The sequence below is a fragment of the Nomascus leucogenys genome, chromosome 2, assembly GCF_006542625.1.
Source record: "Nomascus leucogenys isolate Asia chromosome 2, Asia_NLE_v1, whole genome shotgun sequence".
NCBI lineage: Eukaryota > Metazoa > Chordata > Mammalia > Primates > Hylobatidae > Nomascus > Nomascus leucogenys.
Genome location: NC_044382.1, coordinates 75080172 through 75099711, shown reverse-complemented (window position 1 = coordinate 75099711; position 19540 = coordinate 75080172). Strand labels below are relative to the sequence as shown.

Here is a 19540-nt window from a genome sequence, read left to right as displayed (position 1 = left end):
AGATGGAGTCTCGCTTTGTTGCCCAGGCTGGAGTGCAGTGATGCGATCTTGGCTCACTGCAACCTCCGCCTCCCTGGTTCCAGCGATTTTCCTGCCTCACCCTCCCAAAGTGCTGGGATTACAGGCGTGAGCCACCACACCTGGCTAATTTTTGTATTTTTAGCAGAGATGGGGTTTTACCATGTTGGCCAGGCTGGTCTCGAACTCATGACCTCAAGTGATCCACCCACCTCGGCCTCCCAAAGTGCTGGGCTTTCAGGTGTGAGCCACTGCACCCAGCCTCTTGCAGCAGTCTTGACTGCTTTCCCTGTCTCTCTTTCTGTCCTTCTCCCTCTGTTCCAGTCCATTTTCCAAACTGCTTATAGAATCTCTTTCCTAAAATGCACTCCTGACCCTGTGACTTCCCTCCGTAAGGTCCTTCCTGGCAACTTGTTCTCCACAGGGTGTCTCCCCAGGCCGACACCATGGGCCGTTTATCTCCTGGCCCTGCTCTGTTCAGCTCCATCTTGCCCTCCCCCAGTCTGCTCCCCAGCTGCCACCACCTTCTAGTCTAACTTATCCAATTCTGTTCCTCAAAAACTGTGAAATTCTTCAGTTTCTTCGAGCCCTTCCCGTACATGAGCAGTCTCAGAATATAGAGCCTGTCATGTTTTTTTTTTTTTTTTTTTTTTGAGACGGAGTCTCGCTCTGTCACCCAGGCTGGAGTGCAGTGGCGTGATCTCGGCTCACTGCAAGCTCCGCCTCCCGGGTTCACGCCATTCTCCTGCCTCAGCCTCTCCGAGTAGCTGGGACTACAGGTGCCCGCCACCACGCCCGGCTAATTTTTTGTATTTTTAGTAGAGACGGGGTTTCACCGTGGTCTCGATCTCCTGACCTCGTGATCCGCCCGCCTCGGCCTCCCAAAGTGCTGGGATTACAAGTGTGAGCCACTGCGCCCGGCCTGCCTGCCATGTTTTTTAACCTTTTCAGCCCAGAATCCTTTTTCACCCAGTCCTTCGTCCAAACTGGGTCCTGAGACCCACTTTAGTAAGGTTTGAGTGCCAGAGCAGCCTGCTTCCCAGTCTCCAAGCTTCCACTTCCTCTTGCTTCGGACATCTCTGTGCAGTCCCCATGTCTGTGTGGTGGACTGCTTGTCCTTGAGTTCAGCTTGTCCCCCAGGATGCCTTCCTTGTTGGGCCTCTTCAGATAGAGTCTAGGGCTTCCTTTGCCATCCTCCGCGCGTGCTGATGTTTATCCCACGTGAAAATGGTTTGCTTATGCAGCTCCTTGGTCTGTTGGACTTCCCCATCCCTAGCCCAGAGCCCAGCATCCACAGCAGGGAGTGAGTGAGGAGCCCACGGCTGGCCAAGTGAGGTCTGCCCACCTCTCCTGACTGCCCCTTCTGGATTTCCAGGCGAGGACGAGGAAAGCGATTCGTCCTCCAAATGTTCTCTGTATGCTGACTCAGATGGCGAAAATGACAGCACATCGGACTCCGAGAGCAGCAGCTCTTCCAGCTCCTCATCCTCCTCCTCCTCTTCGTCCTCATCTTCCTCGTCCTCTTCATCCTCTGAGTCCTCCTCTGAAGATGAAGAGGAAGAGGAGCAGCCAGCAGCCCTTCCCTCAGCCTCCCCGCCTCCCAGGGAAGTCCCAGTGCCCACGCCAGCACCTGTGGAGGTGCCAGTGCCAGAGAGGGTTGCAGGCTCCCCAGTCACACCCCTGCCCGAACAGGAGGCGTCTCCAGCAAGGCCTGCAGGTAGGTGCCACAGGGTTGTCGGTTGGATCTCTGTGTGTGTGTGTGTGGTGTGTGTGTGTGTGTGTGGTGTAAACTGATGCTTGCATTTATTGTGTACAAGTGTGTGACTTTATTAGAAAAACATACAAAGAAAATGTCACCATCTCCTGTCACTCCTTTCTAGAGACATTGATTGTCTGACACACTCAAACTGCACTGTTGTGATTTACAGAACCCCAGGCTAAGCTAGCTACTAAAGTAAAATGGGTTGGTCTCTTCTCAAGTAAATTAGGGAGAAAGTGCCCTATTGAATAAGTTCTTCCTCCTAATTTTTCTTAAGCCTGTTCTTCAGTGAGTAGTGAACAAGTGCAGGTGATTAAATGGGCAAATAGGTAGAAAACAAGTATTAACATCAACACAGAACTTGGTCCTAGCTGCTTTCCTTTGTTCATTTGTACGTCTAGTTGTTACACTCTAGCACATTCGCATAGCTTAGCCTGCTGAGGAAACCGCTCTTTCAAGCAGTAGATATTTATTGAGTGCTCATCGCAGCCAAACAGTAGGTACAGGGGATGGGATGCTGAGCCTCACAGGCAGTGTTCTCACTCTTACCGTGCTTACAGTCTATAGGGAAAGACATCTTCATTGAGTAAGAAATACATAGGAGGCCAGGCACGGTGGCTTATGCCTGTAATCCCAGCACTTTGGGAGGCCGAGACAGGCAGATCACGAGGTCAGGAGATCGAGACCATCCTGGCTAACATGGTGAAACCCCATCTCTACTAAAAAATACAAAAAATTAGCCAGGTGTGGTGACAGGTGCTTGTAGTCCCAGCTACTCGGGAGGCTGAGGCAGGAGAATGGCGTGAACCCAGGAGGCAGAGGCTTAGAGTGAGCCGAGATCGCACCACTGCACTCCAGCCTGGGCGACAGAGCGAGACTCCGTCTCGAAAAAAGAAAAAAAAAAAAAAAGACCAGCCTGGGCAACATGGTGAAACCCTATCTCTACAAAAATTACAAAAATTAGCTAGGTGTGGTGGCACACACCTGTGATCCCAGCTGCTCGGGAGGCTAAGGTGGGAGGATCACTTGAGCCCAGGAGGCAGAGGTTGTAGTGAGCCAAGATCAAGATCACACCACTGCACTCCAGCCTGGGTGGCAGAGTGAGACTCAGTCTCAAAAAAAAAAAAAAAAAAAATACCTAGGAAAACCTGTGGTTACGAACCATGAGAAGCACCAGGAAGAGGCACAGGGCAGCCAGCCGGAGCACATCTGCAGGAGGAGGAAGGCTTCCTGCTGAGGTACTGCTGGGCTGAAGTCTGGGCAAAGCAGGCAGCACGGCTGGCTTAGCGTGTGCAAAGGCCCTCCAGCAGGGGAAGCAGCGGGTTGGAAGACTGGAAGAAAGCCGACCCTTCAGAGGGTTGAGCACAAGGGGGCGCTGGGGTGGCTGAAACTGGAGAGGTGAGTGAGGGTTGGGCCCAGCAGACAAATTAGGCCAGCCATGTCAGGAATTTGGCCTTTATTTTGAAGTAGAAACCCATCAGAGGAATGACATGGTCAGATGTATGTTTCGAAAAAATGCAGTGCAGAGAAAGCTTGGAAAGGGGCCACAGTGGATGTAGGGTGCCTTTTAAGTGGCTATTGTAGAATGTAAGGCGAATTATGGTGATAGCTTGGACTTCGGGTGTTGCAAGGTTAGCTCAAATAAGTCAGTGTTCAAGATGTGCTATGAACTTTAGGAAGCCGAGGCAGGCAGATCACTTGAGGTCAGGAGTTCGAGACTGGCCTGGTCAACATGGTGAAACCCTGTCTCTACCAGAAAATACAAAAATTAGCCAGATGTGGGGTTGTGTGCCTGTAGTCCCAGCTACTTGGGAGGTGGAGGCACGAGAATCGCTTGAACCCGGGAGGTGGAGATTGCAGTGAGTGGAGATCATGCCACTGCATTCCAGCCTGGGCAACAGAGTGAGACTCCATCTCAAAAATAAGATGTGCTGTGAAGATGTGCATGGCCTCCCAGGGATCTCCCAGTTGCATGTTGTTGTGATCTGAGATAGGCAGCATCCACAGGAGACCTCCTCACACTGGTGCACTCTACTAAGCTCCAGACCCCGTGAGAGGGGAGTTGAGGCTCTCATTGCACCTCAGATGACTCTCCAACCTCTTCTGGGCCCATTGGGTAGCAGAAGGGCCTGTGGGGTCACCGGCAGGTCAGAAGGCATGGATCTTAGTCCTCTTCCATTCCCATCAGAGCAGGAAGGAGAGGGGCCTGACCATATCTGCATTTCAGAAAGCCCATTCTAGCAGAGGGAGGAGAGATTTGGAAGAGAGGAGGAAGGAGGTGGGTGACATGAGGAGGTTTGAAAGGATGCAGGTGAGATTTAATGGCATGAACCAAAGCCGAGGGGTTCTAATGTGGCAGAAGAGTGGAAATGGGGGTGAGGATTGGAGGGAAATTTAGGAGGTAGGATGACTTGGTTAAACTTCCCCAGGAAAAGAAACTTGGGAAGAAAACCAGGATTAGGAAGAAAACTGATGAGTGTAGTTGGGGTTGTGTTTGAGATGCCCCTCGGGCTTCCCAGTAGAAACAGTGGCAGTTGGATCCATGGATCTGGGGTCTGGAAAGAACCGTAGGCTGGATATGAGGTCGGTGCTTAGGTCTTGAAAGTGTAAGGCCGGGCGCGGTGGCTCACGCTTGTAATCCCAGCACTTTGGGAGGCCGAGGCGGGCGGATCACAAGGTCAGGAGATGGAGACCACGGTGAAACCCCATCTCTACTAAAAATACAAAAAATTAGCCGGGCGTGGTGGCGGGCGCCTGTAGTCCCAGCTACTCGGAGAGGCTGAGGCAGGAGAATGGCGTGAACCCGGGAGGCGGAGCTTGCAGTGAGCCGAGATCGCACCACTGCACTCCAGCCTGGGTGACAGAGCGAGACTCCGTCTCAAAAAAAAAAAAAAAAAAAAGAAAGTGTAGCGGTGAATTCACTTGTAGACCCAGCTAGGTGAGTGGAGGGAGAGAAAGGGCACAGCCTTCCCATCCTGTGCGAGCGGTGGGCAAGCAGGACCCAAGGAGGCTGAGAGCGGTGACCAGAGGCGAGAAGGGAAGCAGGTAGTGGAGAGGTTCTGCAAAGCAGGGAGTGGCCTTGTGTCACCAGGCCACCAGCAAGGCTGAGATAGGAAGTATCTGTTGCATTTGACAGTTAGGAGGTCATTGGTGACCTTATCAATTTCAATTGAGTGGTTCAGACTGAAGCCAAGTTACAGAGTGTTAAGGAATGAGGGGAGGGGAGTTTTCTGGAAGGGTGGACCACTCTTGCTGAGATAGGAGAGTTGGGGCCAGGCGCAGTGGTTCACACCTGTAATCCCAGCACTTTGGGAGGCTGAGGTGGGCAGATCACTTGAGGTCAGGAGTTCGAGACCAGTCTAGCCAACATGGTGAAACCCCGTCTCAACTAAAAATACAAAAATTAGGCTGGGTGCGGTGGCTCACGCCTGTAATCCCAGCACTTGGGAAGGTTGAGGCGGGCAGATCACGAGGTCAAGAAATCAAGACCATCCTGGCCAGCACCAACATGGTGAAACCCCGTCTCTACTAAAAATACAAAAACTAGCTGGGCATAGTGGCGCACACCTGTAATTCCAGCTACTCGGGAGGCTGAGGCAGGAGTAATCGCTTGAACCGGGGAAGCAGAAGTTGCCGTGAGCCGAGATCGTGCCACTGCACTCCAGCCTGGTGACAGAGTGAGACTGTCTCCAAAAAAAAAAAAAAAAAATTAACCATGCATGCTGGCAGGCGCCTGTAATCCCAGTTGCTCAGGAGCCTGAGGCAGGAGAATCACCTGAACCTGGGAGGTGGAGGTTGCGGTGAGCCGAGATCGTACCACTGCGCTCCAGCCTGGGCGACAGAGTGAGACTTCGTCTCAAAAAAAAAAAAAAAAAAAAAAAAAGAATTGGGAGTTGTGACATCAGCTCCCATGTGTCAAGTACCTATGTGTGCCAGGCTCTAGGCAAGGCATAGCATGTTGACAATTCATTTTCTCATTGAATCCCCACAACCTCCCCCACTTTTTTTTTTTTTTTTGAGATGGAGTCTCATTGTGTTACCCAGCTGGGAGTGCAGTGGTACAATCTCGACTCACTGCAACCTCCGCTTCCTGGGTTCATGCGATTCTCCTGCCTCCGCTTCCCAAGCAGCTGGGATTACAGGTGCATACTGCCACGCCTGGCTAATTTTTGTATCTTTAGTTGAGACAGGGTCTCACCATGTTGCCCAGGCTGGTCTCGATCTCCTGACCTCAAGTTATCAGCCCACCTTGGCCTCCCAAAGTACTGGGATTACAGGTGTGAGCCACTGCGCTTGCCCCACAGCCTCCCTATGATTCCCATTTTATAGATGATGGCTTCAAGGGTTAGTGAGATGCAGGGACAAACTCAAGGTTACCAGCCAGAGCTGGAGAGAGAGCAAGAAGAGAGGGCAGGGTTGAGGGAGGGGTTAGTTTTTCCAAGTAGGTGAGGCTTGGGTATGTTCCACTGAAGGGAACAGGGGCCAGGTAGATGTGCCAGGAGAGAGGAACGCTTGCTGGCATGGCCTTTTTGGGGAGGTGGAGTAGCTTCCAGATCTGATGCAGTTATACCCTTCGGTGGGGAGGCAGGGAGATGGGGGTGTTGTGCCTGAGGCCTCTTTTAACCCTGTGCTGTAGGAGTGTGAGAGGAAGGGTGGAGTAAGAACCTTGGAAAGTGGAGAAAAGTTGCTCCAGTCTAGGCGCAGTGACTCACACATGTAATCCCAGCACTTTGGGAGGCCGAGGCAGGAGGATCTCTTGAGCCCAGAAGTTCGAGACCAACTGTCTGGCTAACAACGAAAAAAAAAAAAGCCAGGCATAGTGGCATGTGCCTGTGGTCCCAGCTTCTGGGGAGGCTGAGTCGGGAGGATTGCTTGAGCCTAGGAGGTCGAGGAGGCTTCAGTAAACAGTGATTGTGCTGCCGCACTATATCCTGGAGACAGAGCAAGCCTCTCGCCTGGGCCTCCCCATGCTGGAAGGCCTTGCCAGAGCTGGGGCCTGGGAGTGAGGGGAGAAGAGGCTGCTGGCTGGCTCCACAGGGTAAAGGTATGGTGGAATGATGAGGACCTGGGGCTGTGCTGGGACAAGAGAGGGCAAAGTACGGGCCCTGGGGTCTTGGCAGGATGGAGGAGGAAGTTAGGAAGAGGGTGATGTGCTAGAGGGAAACTGAAGGATGGGAAATTGAAGGTGTAGTGGGGTGGACTGAATGGACAGTGGGGAATGTTGGAGAGGATGGGGAATCTCCAAGGCGGAGCCATTCTGGGGTTGACAAGGCCAGGTGTGTGGCTGCTTGAGGGGAGCTGAGGGTGATTGAAGGGGATCACTGGAGATGGAAGAATCCAGGTAAACAGGTGTGATTGCCAAGTCCCCTGGGGAGGTGGCAGAGGTGGAAGAGGAGAGGAAGATGCAGGCAGCTCCTTGGTGTCTGGATAGTGAGAGGGCACCACAAGGGAGTCTGAGTTACTGAGGACAGAGGAGCCGTGGCTCAGAGCAAGGGGGCCTTAGTGAAGGCTCACTGAGTTTCTTCTCTCTTTTTTTTTTTTTTTGAGACGGAGTCTCGCTCTGTCACCAGGCTGGAATGCAGTGGCGCCATCTCGACTCACTGCATCCTCAGCCTCCCAGGTTCAAGTGATTCTCCTGCCTCAGCCTCCTGAGTAGCTGGGACTAAGGCACACGCCATCACGCCTGCTAATTTTTGTATTTTTAGTAGAGACAGGATTTCACCATGTTGGTCAGGATGGTCTCGATCTCTTGACCTCGTGATCCACCCGCCTCGGCCTCCCAAAGTGCTGGGATTACAGGCGTGAGCCCCCTCGCCCAGCCAGCTCACTGAGTTTCTCATAACCAGAACCGGTTTCAGTCACCACCGTCTTAGTGATTGCTGCCTTGGGATGTTAGTGATGGCCCTGGGGAGGGGCAGGTTATGCAGTAGGAACTGACTTCTGGGGCCTCGCCCCATGGACCTGAGCATGGCAGTAGAGCAGTTCTCAGAGGAAGGTGGTGGGAGTCGTATTGACTGGGCAGGTGCCCCCAAAAGTTGTCTCCTAAATGAAAGGGATGGGCAGGTTTCCTTCGGGACAATCGCAGAGGGAAGTGTGTGTGCAGCAGCTGTGCTGGTGGAGGAGTGTGTTCTCCTTCGAGCAAGGCTTCCTGAGGACATGCAGGCTGAAGCGCGAGGTGGTCCGTAGGGGGCGCTACCCCAGCATGGTGGGGAGGAAGATGAGAGGAGGCCTGGGCGCATCTGGGTCCTCCCTGGCTTCCTGGAGTGGGTTGCTGCCACAGGCTGAGACCCCAGGGGGTGTGTAGAGCCTAAGGTGCAGCCAAGGGCCTGGCTCAGGGCGCCAGGGTTGGGAGTGCGGTGGACTCAGGTGAATTGCTGCCTCCTAGGGCCGGGCCTGGTGCTGGCGGCCCTGTTGGCGCTGAGCGGGGAAGCCATTTGTGAAGCCAGTGAGTCCATGGGCTGCAGTTCAGAGCATGAGCTCAACCCACATGGCCTGGGAGCAGAGCTTGTTCTGTCATGTGGTAACTGACCACATCTCTGTGCCTCAGTTTTCCTGTCTGTAAGATAGGACCCTCTGCTGGGCGCGGTGGCTCACGCCTGTAACCCCAGCACTTTGGGAGGCCGAGGCGGGCAGATCACTAGGTCAAGAGATCGAGACCATCCTGGCCAACATGGTGAAACCCTGTCTCTACTAAAAATACAAAACTTAGCTGGCTGTGGTGGTGCATGCCTATAGTCCCAGCTACTCAGGAGGCTGAGGCAGGAGAATCGCTTGAACCCGGGAGGCGGAGGTTGCAGTGAGCCGAGATTGCGCCACTGCACTCCCACCTGGCGACAGGGCGAGACCCCATCTCAAAAAAAAAAAGATAGGAACCTCTTTGGGCTGTTGTGAGGATTACATGAGTTACTCTACGTAAGAGATGTGATTTGTGTTAGGCACAAAATCCACTGGGCTGGCTCTGGGAGCCTCATGCAGGCTTTCCCAGGGATGGCGGCCAAGGGAGGATGCACTCCCCGTCCTGGGGGTGTGCTGGGGAGGCAGCACCCCTAGCTCGGAGCAAGTGTTTTCCCTCCCCAGCCACCCGCATCCTGGGATCTCCGCTCCAGCCCTGCTTCTCTAGCAGCGCTGTCTCCTGCCCCTCCCTGCAGGGCATGTTCAAGTTCTGTAGGGGATGGGGAGGAAGGCAAGTTTCATAAAATATTTTAATAAAAAGATGCCGCTTTTTAGGTTGTATCGTGTTCACTTTGCTAAACTGAGAATATTGTTTATGATGGAGATAATGGATATTTTAGCTGAAATGTGGCTGACTGGGTCCTTGGCATGCGACATGGCTGGGGCCGGGGCACAGGGCTGTCCCGCCAGTCTGGGTAGGAAAGTGGAGTCCAGGGCGAGTGGTGCCGCCCTTCTCAGCATGGCTACAGCTTATGTTGTGGTGGTGTCCCCTGTTGGACTGTGGCTCCGGGAGGACATGGAAGGTGTGTGTGTGGACTCCGAGTGTCCCCCACATGTGTCACAACGGGAACGAATGGGTGAAAAACCCCCTATCATCAGGGGAGTTCATCTTGCTGGGATGTGGGGCTGAGGCCAGGGCGTCTGTTTCCCCCCGAGGTTCCTGGGCAGAAGCGGGGGAGAGCACACAGCCTGTGGTCATGGGCGGCCAGGGCGGCTGAGCCTGGGTTTCCCTGACCTCCTTTCCTTCCTATGTGCTTCCTTCCCAGGCCCCAAGGAGGAGCCACCCCCCAGTGTGTCCCTGCCTCCCCCAGAACCACCTGCTGGGCCCCCGGCCCCTGCCCCACGCCCCGACGAGCGTCCCTCTTCTCCCATCCCGCTCTTGCCTCCACCCAAAAAACGCCGGAAAACTGTCTCCTTCTCTGCCATCGAGGTGGTGCCAGCCCCGGAGCCCCCTCCAGCCACACCGCCGCAGGCCAAGTCTCCCGGCCCAGCCTCCCGCAAGGCCCCCCGGGGCGTGGAGCGGACCATCCGCAACCTGCCCCTGGACCACGCGTCTCTGGTCAAGAGTTGGCCTGAGGAGGTGTCCCGAGGAGGCCGGAGCCGGGCTGGAGGCCGAGGCCGCGCCACCGAGGAAGAGGAGGCTGAGCCAGGGACAGAAGTGGACCTGGCGGTCTTGGCCGACCTGGCCCTGACCCCTGCCCGGCGCGGGCTGCCTGCCCTGCCTGCTGTTGAAGACTCAGAGGCCACAGAGACATCGGACGAGGCCGAGCGCCCTGGGCCCCTGCTCAGCCACATCCTCCTGGAGCACAACTATGCCCTGGCTGTCAAGCCCATGCCACCTGCACCAGCCCCTCGGCCCCCGGAGCCAGTGCCCGCACCCGCCGCCCTCTTCAGTTCCCCAGCTGATGAGGTCCTGGAGGCCCCCGAGGTGGTGGTGGCTGAGGCGGAGGAGCCCAAGCCGCAGCAACTGCAGCAGCAGCGGGAGGAGGGCGAAGAGGAGGAGGAAGAAGAGGGGGAGGAAGAGGAGGAGGAGTCCTCTGACAGCAGCAGCAGCAGCGATGGGGAGGGTGCCCTCCGGAGGCGCAGCCTCCGCTCCCACGCCCGGCGCCGCCGCCCGCCGCCCCCACCCCCGCCGCCGCCGCCCCGCGCCTATGAGCCGCGCAGTGAGTTTGAACAGATGACCATCCTGTATGACATTTGGAACTCAGGCCTGGACTCAGAGGACATGAGTTACCTGCGGCTCACGTACGAGCGGCTGCTGCAGCAGACGAGCGGGGCCGACTGGCTCAACGACACTCACTGGGTCCATCACACAAATATCCTGAGTGTGGGTGGCCTTCCCCGGGCTTGGGTCCTCCCCCGACCCCTCCTGGCACCTGCATCTGTCCCCCACTCTGTCTGCCTCCCCTCTGACTCCAAGCCATCTTTTCTGTCTGCCTGGTGCCTCTTTTCTGCCTTCCAAAGCATTTCTGGCAGGAACAATGGGGCTGGGGCTTCCTCCCCTCTCCCTCTCCTGGGTATGCTCGGCGGCGTGGGCCCCACCTTCTCCTTTGGCTGGGATGCAGGTGGCCAGTGAGGAGCCGTTCTCTTCCTTAACACCTTGCACTCACCAACCTGACCACCCCAAAACGCAAGCGGCGGCCCCAGGACGGGCCCCGGGAGCACCAGACAGGCTCGGCCCGCAGCGAAGGCTACTACCCCATCAGCAAGAAGGAGAAGGACAAGTACCTGGACGTGTGCCCAGTTTCGGCCCGGCAGCTGGAGGGCGTGGACACTCAGGTGGGCCCAACCCCGCCGCCGCATCGTCCTCCTGCCACTCACCTCCCTGCCCTGCTCACCTCCTCCCTGCCCTGCTCACCTCTTCCCTGCCCTGTGTCTCACAGGGGACGAACCGCGTGCTGTCCGAGCGCCGGTCCGAGCAGCGGCGGCTGCTGAGTGCCATCGGTACCTCTGCCATCATGGACAGTGACCTGCTAAAACTCAACCAGCTCAAGGTGAGGCTGGGCTGCAGGAGGGGCTTGGTGGGATGGGGTGGGGCAGGAAGGGGCAGAGGCCAGGGGACCACCCAGCAGGCTTCTGTGGTTCCCTCGAGTGGAGTTGGGGGGTGAGTGGCCAGAACGCCCTCTGCCCAGGAAGTCTGTGGGAAGAGCGAGGGTCCGGGGTGTGGGAGGTGTCTGGCAGTTGAGTCTCCCGTCTGCCCCCCAGTTCCGGAAGAAGAAGCTCCGATTTGGCCGGAGCCGGATCCACGAGTGGGGTCTGTTTGCCATGGAACCCATTGCTGCTGATGAGATGGTCATCGAATACGTGGGTCAGAACATCCGTCAGGTGAGGCTGCGCTCCCAGCCCCGCCCCGGCTTCTGATGCAACAAGACAGCATGGGGGCTCACACACATGCCATTTGTCCGGTTAAAGCCTTGCACACTCCCTAGCCTTGGTACCTACCCAGCGAGACCAGCCTCCCTCTGGTGTGGTCAGCAGGTGTCAGTGGTCCAGCAGGAGGCACGGCTGATGGCACTGCTCCCTTTTTTTTTTTTTGAGACATAGTCTCTCTCTGTTGCCAGGCTGGAGTGCAGTGGTGTGATCTCAGCGCTCTGCAACCTCTGCCTCCTGGGTTCAAGCGATTCTCCTGCCTCAGCCTCCCGAGTAGCTGGGACTACAGGCATGCGCCACCATGCCCAGCTAATTTTTGTATTTTTAGTAGAAATGGGGTTTCAGCATGTTGGCCAGGATGGTCTCAATCTCCTGACCTTGTGATCTGCTTGCCTTGGCCTCTCAAAAGTGCTGGGATTACAGGCATGAGCCATTGCATCCGGCTAAGCGCTGCTCCCTTTCAAAGGGCCTGGGAAGCGGGAGGACAGGCACTGAACAAGTATCCACACAAAAGGATGGTGTTCCAGCCTGAGCAGTATTGCCAGACCCCGTTTCTGCAAAAAATACAAAAGCTAGCCGGGCATGGTGGTGCATGCCTGTGGTTCCAGCTACCTGGGAGGCGGAGGTGGGAGGATCACTTGAGACCACGAGGTGGAGGCTGCCGTGAGCCAAGATTGCACCACTGCACTCCAGCCTGGGCAACAGGGCGAGACCGTGTCTCTAGAAAAAACAAAAGCCAAAAGGATGGTGTTTGGTATTAACAAGATCTGGGGAGTTGGGCTATGAGAACACACACCTGGGGGGCCTAAGACCTCCCAGAGACCATGGTGCTTGAGCAAAGCTGAAAGGAGCTCGCAGGCCCAGACAAGTGGCAGTGTGTGCACACTTGGTTGCGAGACACCATGTGCACGAACCTGGAGGCAGGGCGTCTTGTGAGAGTGTGGAGGTCAGCTTGGCTCATTAGAAACCAGGGCCATGGCCAGGCGCGGTGGCTCACGCTTGTAATCCCAGCACTTTGGGAGGCCGAGGCAGGCAGATCACCCGAGGTCAGGAGTTCGAGACCAGCCTGGCCAATATGGTGAAACCCTGTCTCTACTAAAAATACAAAAATTAGCCAGGCGCGTGGTGGCAGGCGCCTGTAATCCCAGCTACTAGGGGGGCTGAGGCAGGAGAATTGCTTGGACCTGGGAGGCGGAGGCTGCAGTGAGCCAAGATCGCGCCACTGCACTCCACCCTGGGCGACAGAGCAAGACTCCGTCTCAAAAAAAAAAAAAAAAAAAAAAAACGGGTCAGTGGCAACGACGTGCGGCTGGAGGTAACGGGGAGCCCAGACCGCAAGGGCTTGGGAGCCTGTGAATCCACTCGGGCCTGTGGTGAGAGGAGGAAAGTCCTGGAGCTTTCTGCAGGAGAGGGTCCTTCCTCAGGAGAGGGCCCCATGGCTAGTGAGCTCTATGTCTAGGCTGACACCAGTGTCCAGGCAAAGGCAAGGGTGGCCCAACCCAAGCAGTGGCAGCAGAGGTGACAGAGAGGAGGCTTTGGGTGCAAGGTGGTTGGCTGGGCTCAGCAGTGAGAGGGTGAGGGGGGACGGGAGGCCCTCTCTCGGTGCTGCTCTTAGCTGCTGGGGGTATGGTGGGATGGCCAGTGAGATGGGTGCGAGGAGGAACAACAAATATGTGGTCAAGATGAGCTCCAGTCTGGACATGTGGGGTTGCAATGCCCCAGGGACATCTAGGGGACGACGCCCAGCAGCTCCACTGAGGTGGCTTTTGGCTGGAAATGGAAATTTGGGAGGAGTCCCCACCACATAGCTGGCGGCCGAGGCTCTGGAAGGGAGTGAGGTCACCCGAAGAGGGTGCGCAGAGGCTCCTCACTGTCTTCTGGGAAGTAAGGGTTGCTCCTCACACGGAGGTGCGGGGCCTGACATGGGCGGCCTGCCATTTGCGTTGGCCGGCGGCAGCCAACAGGTGCCTGTTTTGGAGAGAGGTCCAGGGACTAGCGATGAGCGGGGTGCCGTCGGTGACATGGCCACTGTCATTTCAGGAGCATCCCCAGCCCCAGACTTGCCCTGGCAGTCCGGGGACCCCACTGTGACCAGGCAGATGCTCGAAGAAGCCAGTGGCTCTCCTACCCAGTGCAGATTTCCCTGGAGTCCCCTGCGGGTGACTTAGAATGGCCACCAGAGGCTTAGGATGCTGCCCCAAAGAGGGAGGGCTCCTGGAAGCAGTCGAGAGAGTCAGTGCCGGGTTAGCGGGAGCCGCAGGCAGAACTGCAGCTCCAGGCCTGGTGGGTGTGGACCTGAGGTACTGGCTGGCAGGCGTGCTCAGGGGCAGGAAGTGGGGGACTCTTCCCTGACCATCGCATCTCACCCTGGCAGATGGTGGCCGACATGCGGGAGAAGCGCTACGTGCAGGAGGGCATTGGCAGCAGCTACCTGTTCCGGGTGGACCACGACACCATCATCGATGCCACCAAGTGTGGCAACCTGGCCAGATTCATCAACCACTGCTGCACGGTGCGCCAGGGGCCAGCTGGGGCAGGAGTTGGGGGTCGGTGGGGGTGGCCACGGCTCACACGCCCTTCCATCTGCAGCCCAACTGCTACGCCAAGGTCATCACCATCGAGTCCCAGAAGAAGATCGTGATCTACTCCAAGCAGCCCATCGGCGTGGACGAGGAGATCACCTACGACTACAAGTTCCCACTGGAAGACAACAAGATCCCGTGTCTGTGTGGCACAGAGAGCTGCCGGGGCTCCCTAAACTGAGGTGGGGCAGGACGGGTGCCCACACCCCTATTTATTCCCCCTGGTGCCCTGAGCTCCCAGCACCCCCCCCCCAGCCTTAGTGGGCTTAGCAGGGCCCACATGCCCCCATCTCCAAGCGTGGGGTTGGGGACCCCAAGCCCAGCGAGGGAGCCTCAGTCCCTGGAGGCAGCTTCTGCCTCTCCTGTCACCCCTGCCCACCACCCCCTGATTGTTTTTCTTTGCGGAGAAGAAGCTGTAAATGTTTTGTAGCAGCCAGCAGCTGTTTCCTGTGGAAACCTGGGGTGCCGGCCTGTACAGATTCTGTCCTGGGGGGCTGCACAGTCCTCTCGCTTTGTGTTAATGGGGACTTCCCCTTATGCCCTGCGTGTACCCCTCCCCAGTTTAGGGGTCTCTGGGGCAGTGGCCATGTTCTCCCCCTGGGGGGGCTCTGCACCCCCAGTCCTGGGGACTCCGTGCCTGGAACCCTGCCTCATCTGTTTCTGCCAGACCCTGAGGGTCACCCTCCCACCCTGGTGTCACGCCCCAGCTCAGCCAGGCCAGGATGGTGGGGTGGGCCCTTTCTGCTGGGCTGGACTGTACATATGTTAATAGTGCAAACCCGACGCCACATTTTTATAATTGTGATTAAACTTTATTGTACAAAAGCGTTTGGTTGGTGTATTTGGGCAGGAGCGAGGGGTTGGGGGTGGAGGGCACGGAGGGTTGGGCAAGATGAAGAGAGAGAAAAGTGGGTACCTGAAGTGTGGGGCAGGTAAAGGGACCTTCAGGCAAGAGCCCAGACCTGCAGAGGCCCCGAGACTGTCTTGGACCCCCTGACAGGCTGCAGCAGCCGCACCCGCATCAGGAATATCCCACCAGTGCCCGCCAGGGCGGTGCCAAGGTCAGGCCTCCCCTTCCTAGAATCACAGCTGCGGTTGGGCCTCTGGCCTCCTGGGAAGCCCAGCAGGAGGGAAGGCCTGAGGTCACACTGTGGGATGAGGTCACCGCTGGCTCCACCCACCCACAGCCCCAGAGCCCTTCAGCCCACTCTGCAAGTTCGAGCTTCATCCCCGCAAGTTCTCCGCTGGACCCGGATGCCAGTGGAGCACACAGCGGCCGCCAGGGGGCGCCTTGGGGCAAGAGTGGTGGGGGTTGTGGCTGGGCGGGTCTCTGTTCCTGGAATGGGGCAGGAGGGAGAAGGAGGAGCCAGCGGAAGGGGACGGTGTGCGGGCCGGCCAGCCCTGGACGAAAGAAGAGGGCCCCTCCGGGCCAGTCTGGGCACCCTGGGACAGCGGCTGCAGGTAGGCAGAGGCGCTGCCAGTGCCCAAGTGGCCTTTCCCTCCATCCGGCCCTTCCCGCCTTCCTATAACCTTCCCTCCACCTCCCTCAACTCCTGGCCTCCCCACCCTTTTACTGCCTTCAAATCTCTCTCCCTAAACCCTGACCCCTTCCTGCACCCCAAGCCCGTCCCTCTCTCCATAACTGAGCCATCAGCAGGGGCAGACGGCAGGTGGCCTGGTTGCTGCAGCTCCCAGGATCCGCTCTGCCCTCCCCACAAACGCCAGTCTTGTCACCGCTCCAGGGCACCTCCAGCAGTAACAGGTGGTTGCGGCAGGTGGCAGCCAGCCCCTGGGTGAGCCAAGGTCTCTTCCCCAGCCAGGCATGGCCGACTCTGCACAGGCCCAGAAGCTGGTGTACCTGGTCACAGGGGGCTGCGGCTTCCTGGGAGAGCATGTGGTGCGAATGCTGCTGCAGCGGGAGCCCCGACTCGGGGAGCTGCGGGTCTTTGACCGACACCTGGGTCCCTGGCTAGAGGAGCTGAAGACAGGTTCTTGTTGGGGGAGCTTGTGGTGGAGAGGGTGTGGACGCTTCCCCACCCCTTCCCAAGCTGGGATCCCCACCCCTTCCCAAGCTGGGATCCCCACCCCTGCAGTGGAACAGATGATGCTGGTTTCTGTCCACATGGATGGTTTGAGTGAGTCACATTGGGAACGTGACTCCAGGGTGGAAGATGAACCCAGCCTCTGGCCTCTGGACCCAGCTGTGACATGGCCTGTGTCCTCCAACCCCGGCCAGGGCCTGTGAGGGTGACTGCCATCCAGGGGGACGTGACCCAGGCCCATGAGGTGGCAGCAGCTGTGGCCGGAGCCCATGTGGTCATCCATACGGCAGGGCTGGTAGACGTGTTTGGCAGGGCCAGTCCCGAGACCATCCATGAGGTCAACGTGCAGGGTGAGGAGCCCTGGACACTCCTGGCCATCTTGCCTGCTTGTTCCCCACTCTGGCCTTGACCTCCTGTGCCTCCCCTGGGACAAGTTGTCCTATTGACAGCCCTGCCCCCGCCTCCCCTGACCTGTCGTTCTTTTCCCTGGACCTGGGATGGGGAGGAGGAAGATGCAGAGAGGGAGGAAGCTGCAGCCTGGATACGCCCCCTCCTCTGCCAGGCACCCGGAACGTGATCGAGGCTTGTGTGCAGACTGGAACACGGTTCCTGGTCTACACCAGCAGCATGGAAGTTGTGGGGCCTAACACCAAAGGTCACCCCTTCTACAGGTGAGTGGCAGGCCCTCCTGTCCTCTAAGAGCCCATTTCCCTCAGCATTGAGTCTTCCTTCTCCTCCCGCCAGGGGCAACGAAGACACCCCATACGAAGCAGTGCATAGGCACCCCTATCCTTGCAGCAAGGCCCTGGCTGAGTGGCTGGTCCTGGAGGCCAACGGGAGGAAGGTGAGCCCAGAAAAAGGAGGCGCAGAAATGGGGCTCCTGCCCGGCACACCCACTTACCCCGCTAGCCCAAGGAGGCCAGGGCCGAGAGCGAGCTGTCGGGTCCCAAGTCTCAGCAGTGCCTGCCTTTGCCACCAGGTCCGTGGGGGGCTGCCCCTGGTGACATGTGCCCTTCGTCCCACGGGCATCTACGGTGAAGGCCACCAGATCATGAGGGACTTCTACCGCCAGGGCCTGCGCCTGGGAGGTTGGCTCTTCCGGGCCATCCCAGCCTCTGTGGAGCATGGCCGGGTCTATGTGGGTGAGGACTGGGCTAGGAAGGGGGAGGCTGAGAATATGGCATGAGGACTTGCTCTAGAAGGGGGCGGGACCCACATGGCCCTGGGAGAGAAGTGTGGACTCTGGCTAGAAAAATATTGTCTATACATGGGCCAAGGTAGACTGTGATTATGTGTCTCCACAGCCTGCAGAGAATACAGGATCCATGCAAGTTGGGACATTAAAAAGTGTATCATAGGCTACAGAGAAGATTGCAGCTATGGGAGCAGCCATTCCCCAGGAGGGGAGAGGAGAGGGACAGTGTCTACACAGCACTAAAAGGGCTGGGTTCAGTGGCTCACATCTATAATCCCAGCACTTTAGGAGGCTGAGGCGGGAGGATGGCCTGAGCCCAGGAGTTGGAGGCTGCAGTGAGCTATGACCGCACCACTGGACTCCAGCCTGGATGACAGAGAGAGACCCTGTCTCTAAAACTATTTTTTTTAGAGGAAGTAGCATCTACACAGGGAATAAGGTCACCTGCCGTTCCATCCTGCAGTCCCCAAGCCTCTCAGGGCCCACCACGCAGGTCCTGGCTTCTCCATCCTCTCCCCAGGTTCTTTGCAGATGCAGGCTGGCCCAGGAGAGCAAGTGACTACCAGGGCGAGGGAGAAGGCAGCCTTTCCCAGGCTGCTGTGGGGATGTGGGCGGCAACTACCTGGGCCCAAAGAGGGGGTGGCCCAGGAGAGCAGCCTCGATGTGGTGTTGCAAGGGCGCTCAGGGTGTGTCCGCCTCTCTTCTGCCACCGGCAGGCAATGTTGCCTGGATGCACGTGCTGGCAGCCCGGGAGCTGGAGCAGCGGGCAGCCCTGATGGGTGGCCAGGTATACTTCTGCTACGATGGATCGCCCTACAAGAGCTACGAGGACTTCAACATGGAGTTCCTGGGCCCCTGCGGACTGCGGCTGGTAGGCGCCCGCCCACTGCTGCCCTACTGGCTGCTGGTGTTCCTGGCTGCCCTCAATGCCCTGCTTCAGTGGCTGCTGCGGCCGCTGGTGCTCTACGCACCCCTGCTGAACCCCTACACTCTGGCCGTGGCCAACACCACCTTCACCGTCAGCACCGACAAGGCTCAGCGCCATTTCGGCTATGAGCCCCTGTTCTCGTGGGAGGATAGCCGGACCCGCACCATTCTCTGGGTACAGGCCGCTAGGGGTTCAGCCCAGTGACAGTGGGGCTGGGGCCTGGAGGCCCATCACAGCACATCCACCCAGGTCCCAAGCCCTCACACCCTAGACGGGAAGGGACGGCTGCATTCCAGAGTGGGAGGCAGGGCTCTGGGGCCAGAATGGCTGTCCTTGTCCTAGAGCCCTCCACATTTTCTTTCTTTCTTTTTTTTTCTTTTTTTGAGACAGGGTCTTGCTCTGTCACCCAGACTGGAGTGCAGTGGCGTGATCATAGCTCACTGCACCCTCAACCTCCTGGGTTCAAGCAATCCTCCTGCCTCAGCCTCCTGAATAGCTAGGACCACAGGTGCATGCCACCACACCTGGCTTTTTTTTTTTTTTTTTTTGTAGAGACAGGGTCTCACTATATTGCCCAGGCTGGTCTTGAATTCCTGGGCTCAAGCGATCTTCCCACCTGGGCCTCCCAAAGTGCTGGAACTACAAGTGTGAGCCACCACGCCCAGCCCAAGCCCTCCACATTTTGAATCCAGGAGCCTTGAGTCTGTGTTGTGTCCTGACGCCTCCAAGTTCTAGGGCCGTCAGGACACAAGGGCAGGGTTTGGGGACCCAGTGTCCTTCCTCTGTCCTCTCACCCCAGTCCTGATGGCTGCTTGGTGAGTGTCTGGTGCCCTGGTGACCTGCCCCGGCTCTCTTCTGGCTTTCTGAGCAGGAAGCGAGCAGAGGCTCCACAGGCATACGCCGCTCTCCTGACATCCACACGCGACCCTTGGTGCAGAGTGCAGAAGCGTCTCTGGTTCATCCAGCCACCTCAGTCCCTCTTTGGGAGGTGATGTTCCCATTGTTTTTCAAAGGCCTCACTTTCAACCGTCTGTCTTAGAATTCCCCTCTGGAGGGCTATGGCCTCCCTGCGCTTTCACTTCCCACCTCTCTACCCAAGTTCCTTCCCGGCACGTCGCCAGCCCTGGGCCTGGGGATGTCCCCAGTGCTGTACCTGGCTGAGCCCGGATTAAAAGCCTCATCCACAACCATGTC

At 57.6% G+C, this 19540-nt stretch overlaps 2 protein-coding genes across 5 annotated transcripts in view; both read left to right on the top strand.

The window, feature by feature from the left end:
- The window catches only part of SETD1A (SET domain containing 1A, histone lysine methyltransferase), a 28128-nt gene extending 13122 nt beyond the window's left edge, over window positions 1-15006 (top strand). For all 4 annotated transcript variants that reach the window (XM_030797990.1, XM_030797995.1, XM_030798000.1 and 1 more), the window contains exons 13-19: window positions 1394-1735; window positions 9496-10545; window positions 10836-11008; window positions 11113-11223; window positions 11435-11554; window positions 13974-14111; window positions 14189-15006. In XM_030797990.1, the coding sequence (XP_030653850.1) occupies window positions 1394-1735; window positions 9496-10545; window positions 10836-11008; window positions 11113-11223; window positions 11435-11554; window positions 13974-14111; window positions 14189-14362 (2108 nt within the window). In that variant the 3' untranslated portion in view covers window positions 14363-15006. The remainder of the gene's footprint in view (window positions 1-1393; window positions 1736-9495; window positions 10546-10835; window positions 11009-11112; window positions 11224-11434; window positions 11555-13973; window positions 14112-14188) is intronic.
- Window positions 15007-15315: 309 nt separating this feature from the next.
- HSD3B7 (hydroxy-delta-5-steroid dehydrogenase, 3 beta- and steroid delta-isomerase 7) lies at window positions 15316-19538 on the top strand. The gene is made up of 7 exons (XM_030798644.1): window positions 15316-15642; window positions 15998-16169; window positions 16418-16573; window positions 16786-16894; window positions 16968-17067; window positions 17203-17365; window positions 18135-19538. The coding sequence occupies exons 1-7, from the start codon at window positions 15337-15339 to the stop codon at window positions 18548-18550; spliced, it is 1422 nt and encodes a 473-aa protein (XP_030654504.1). The 5' UTR covers window positions 15316-15336; the 3' UTR covers window positions 18551-19538.
- The last annotated feature ends 2 nt before the right edge of the window (window positions 19539-19540 follow it).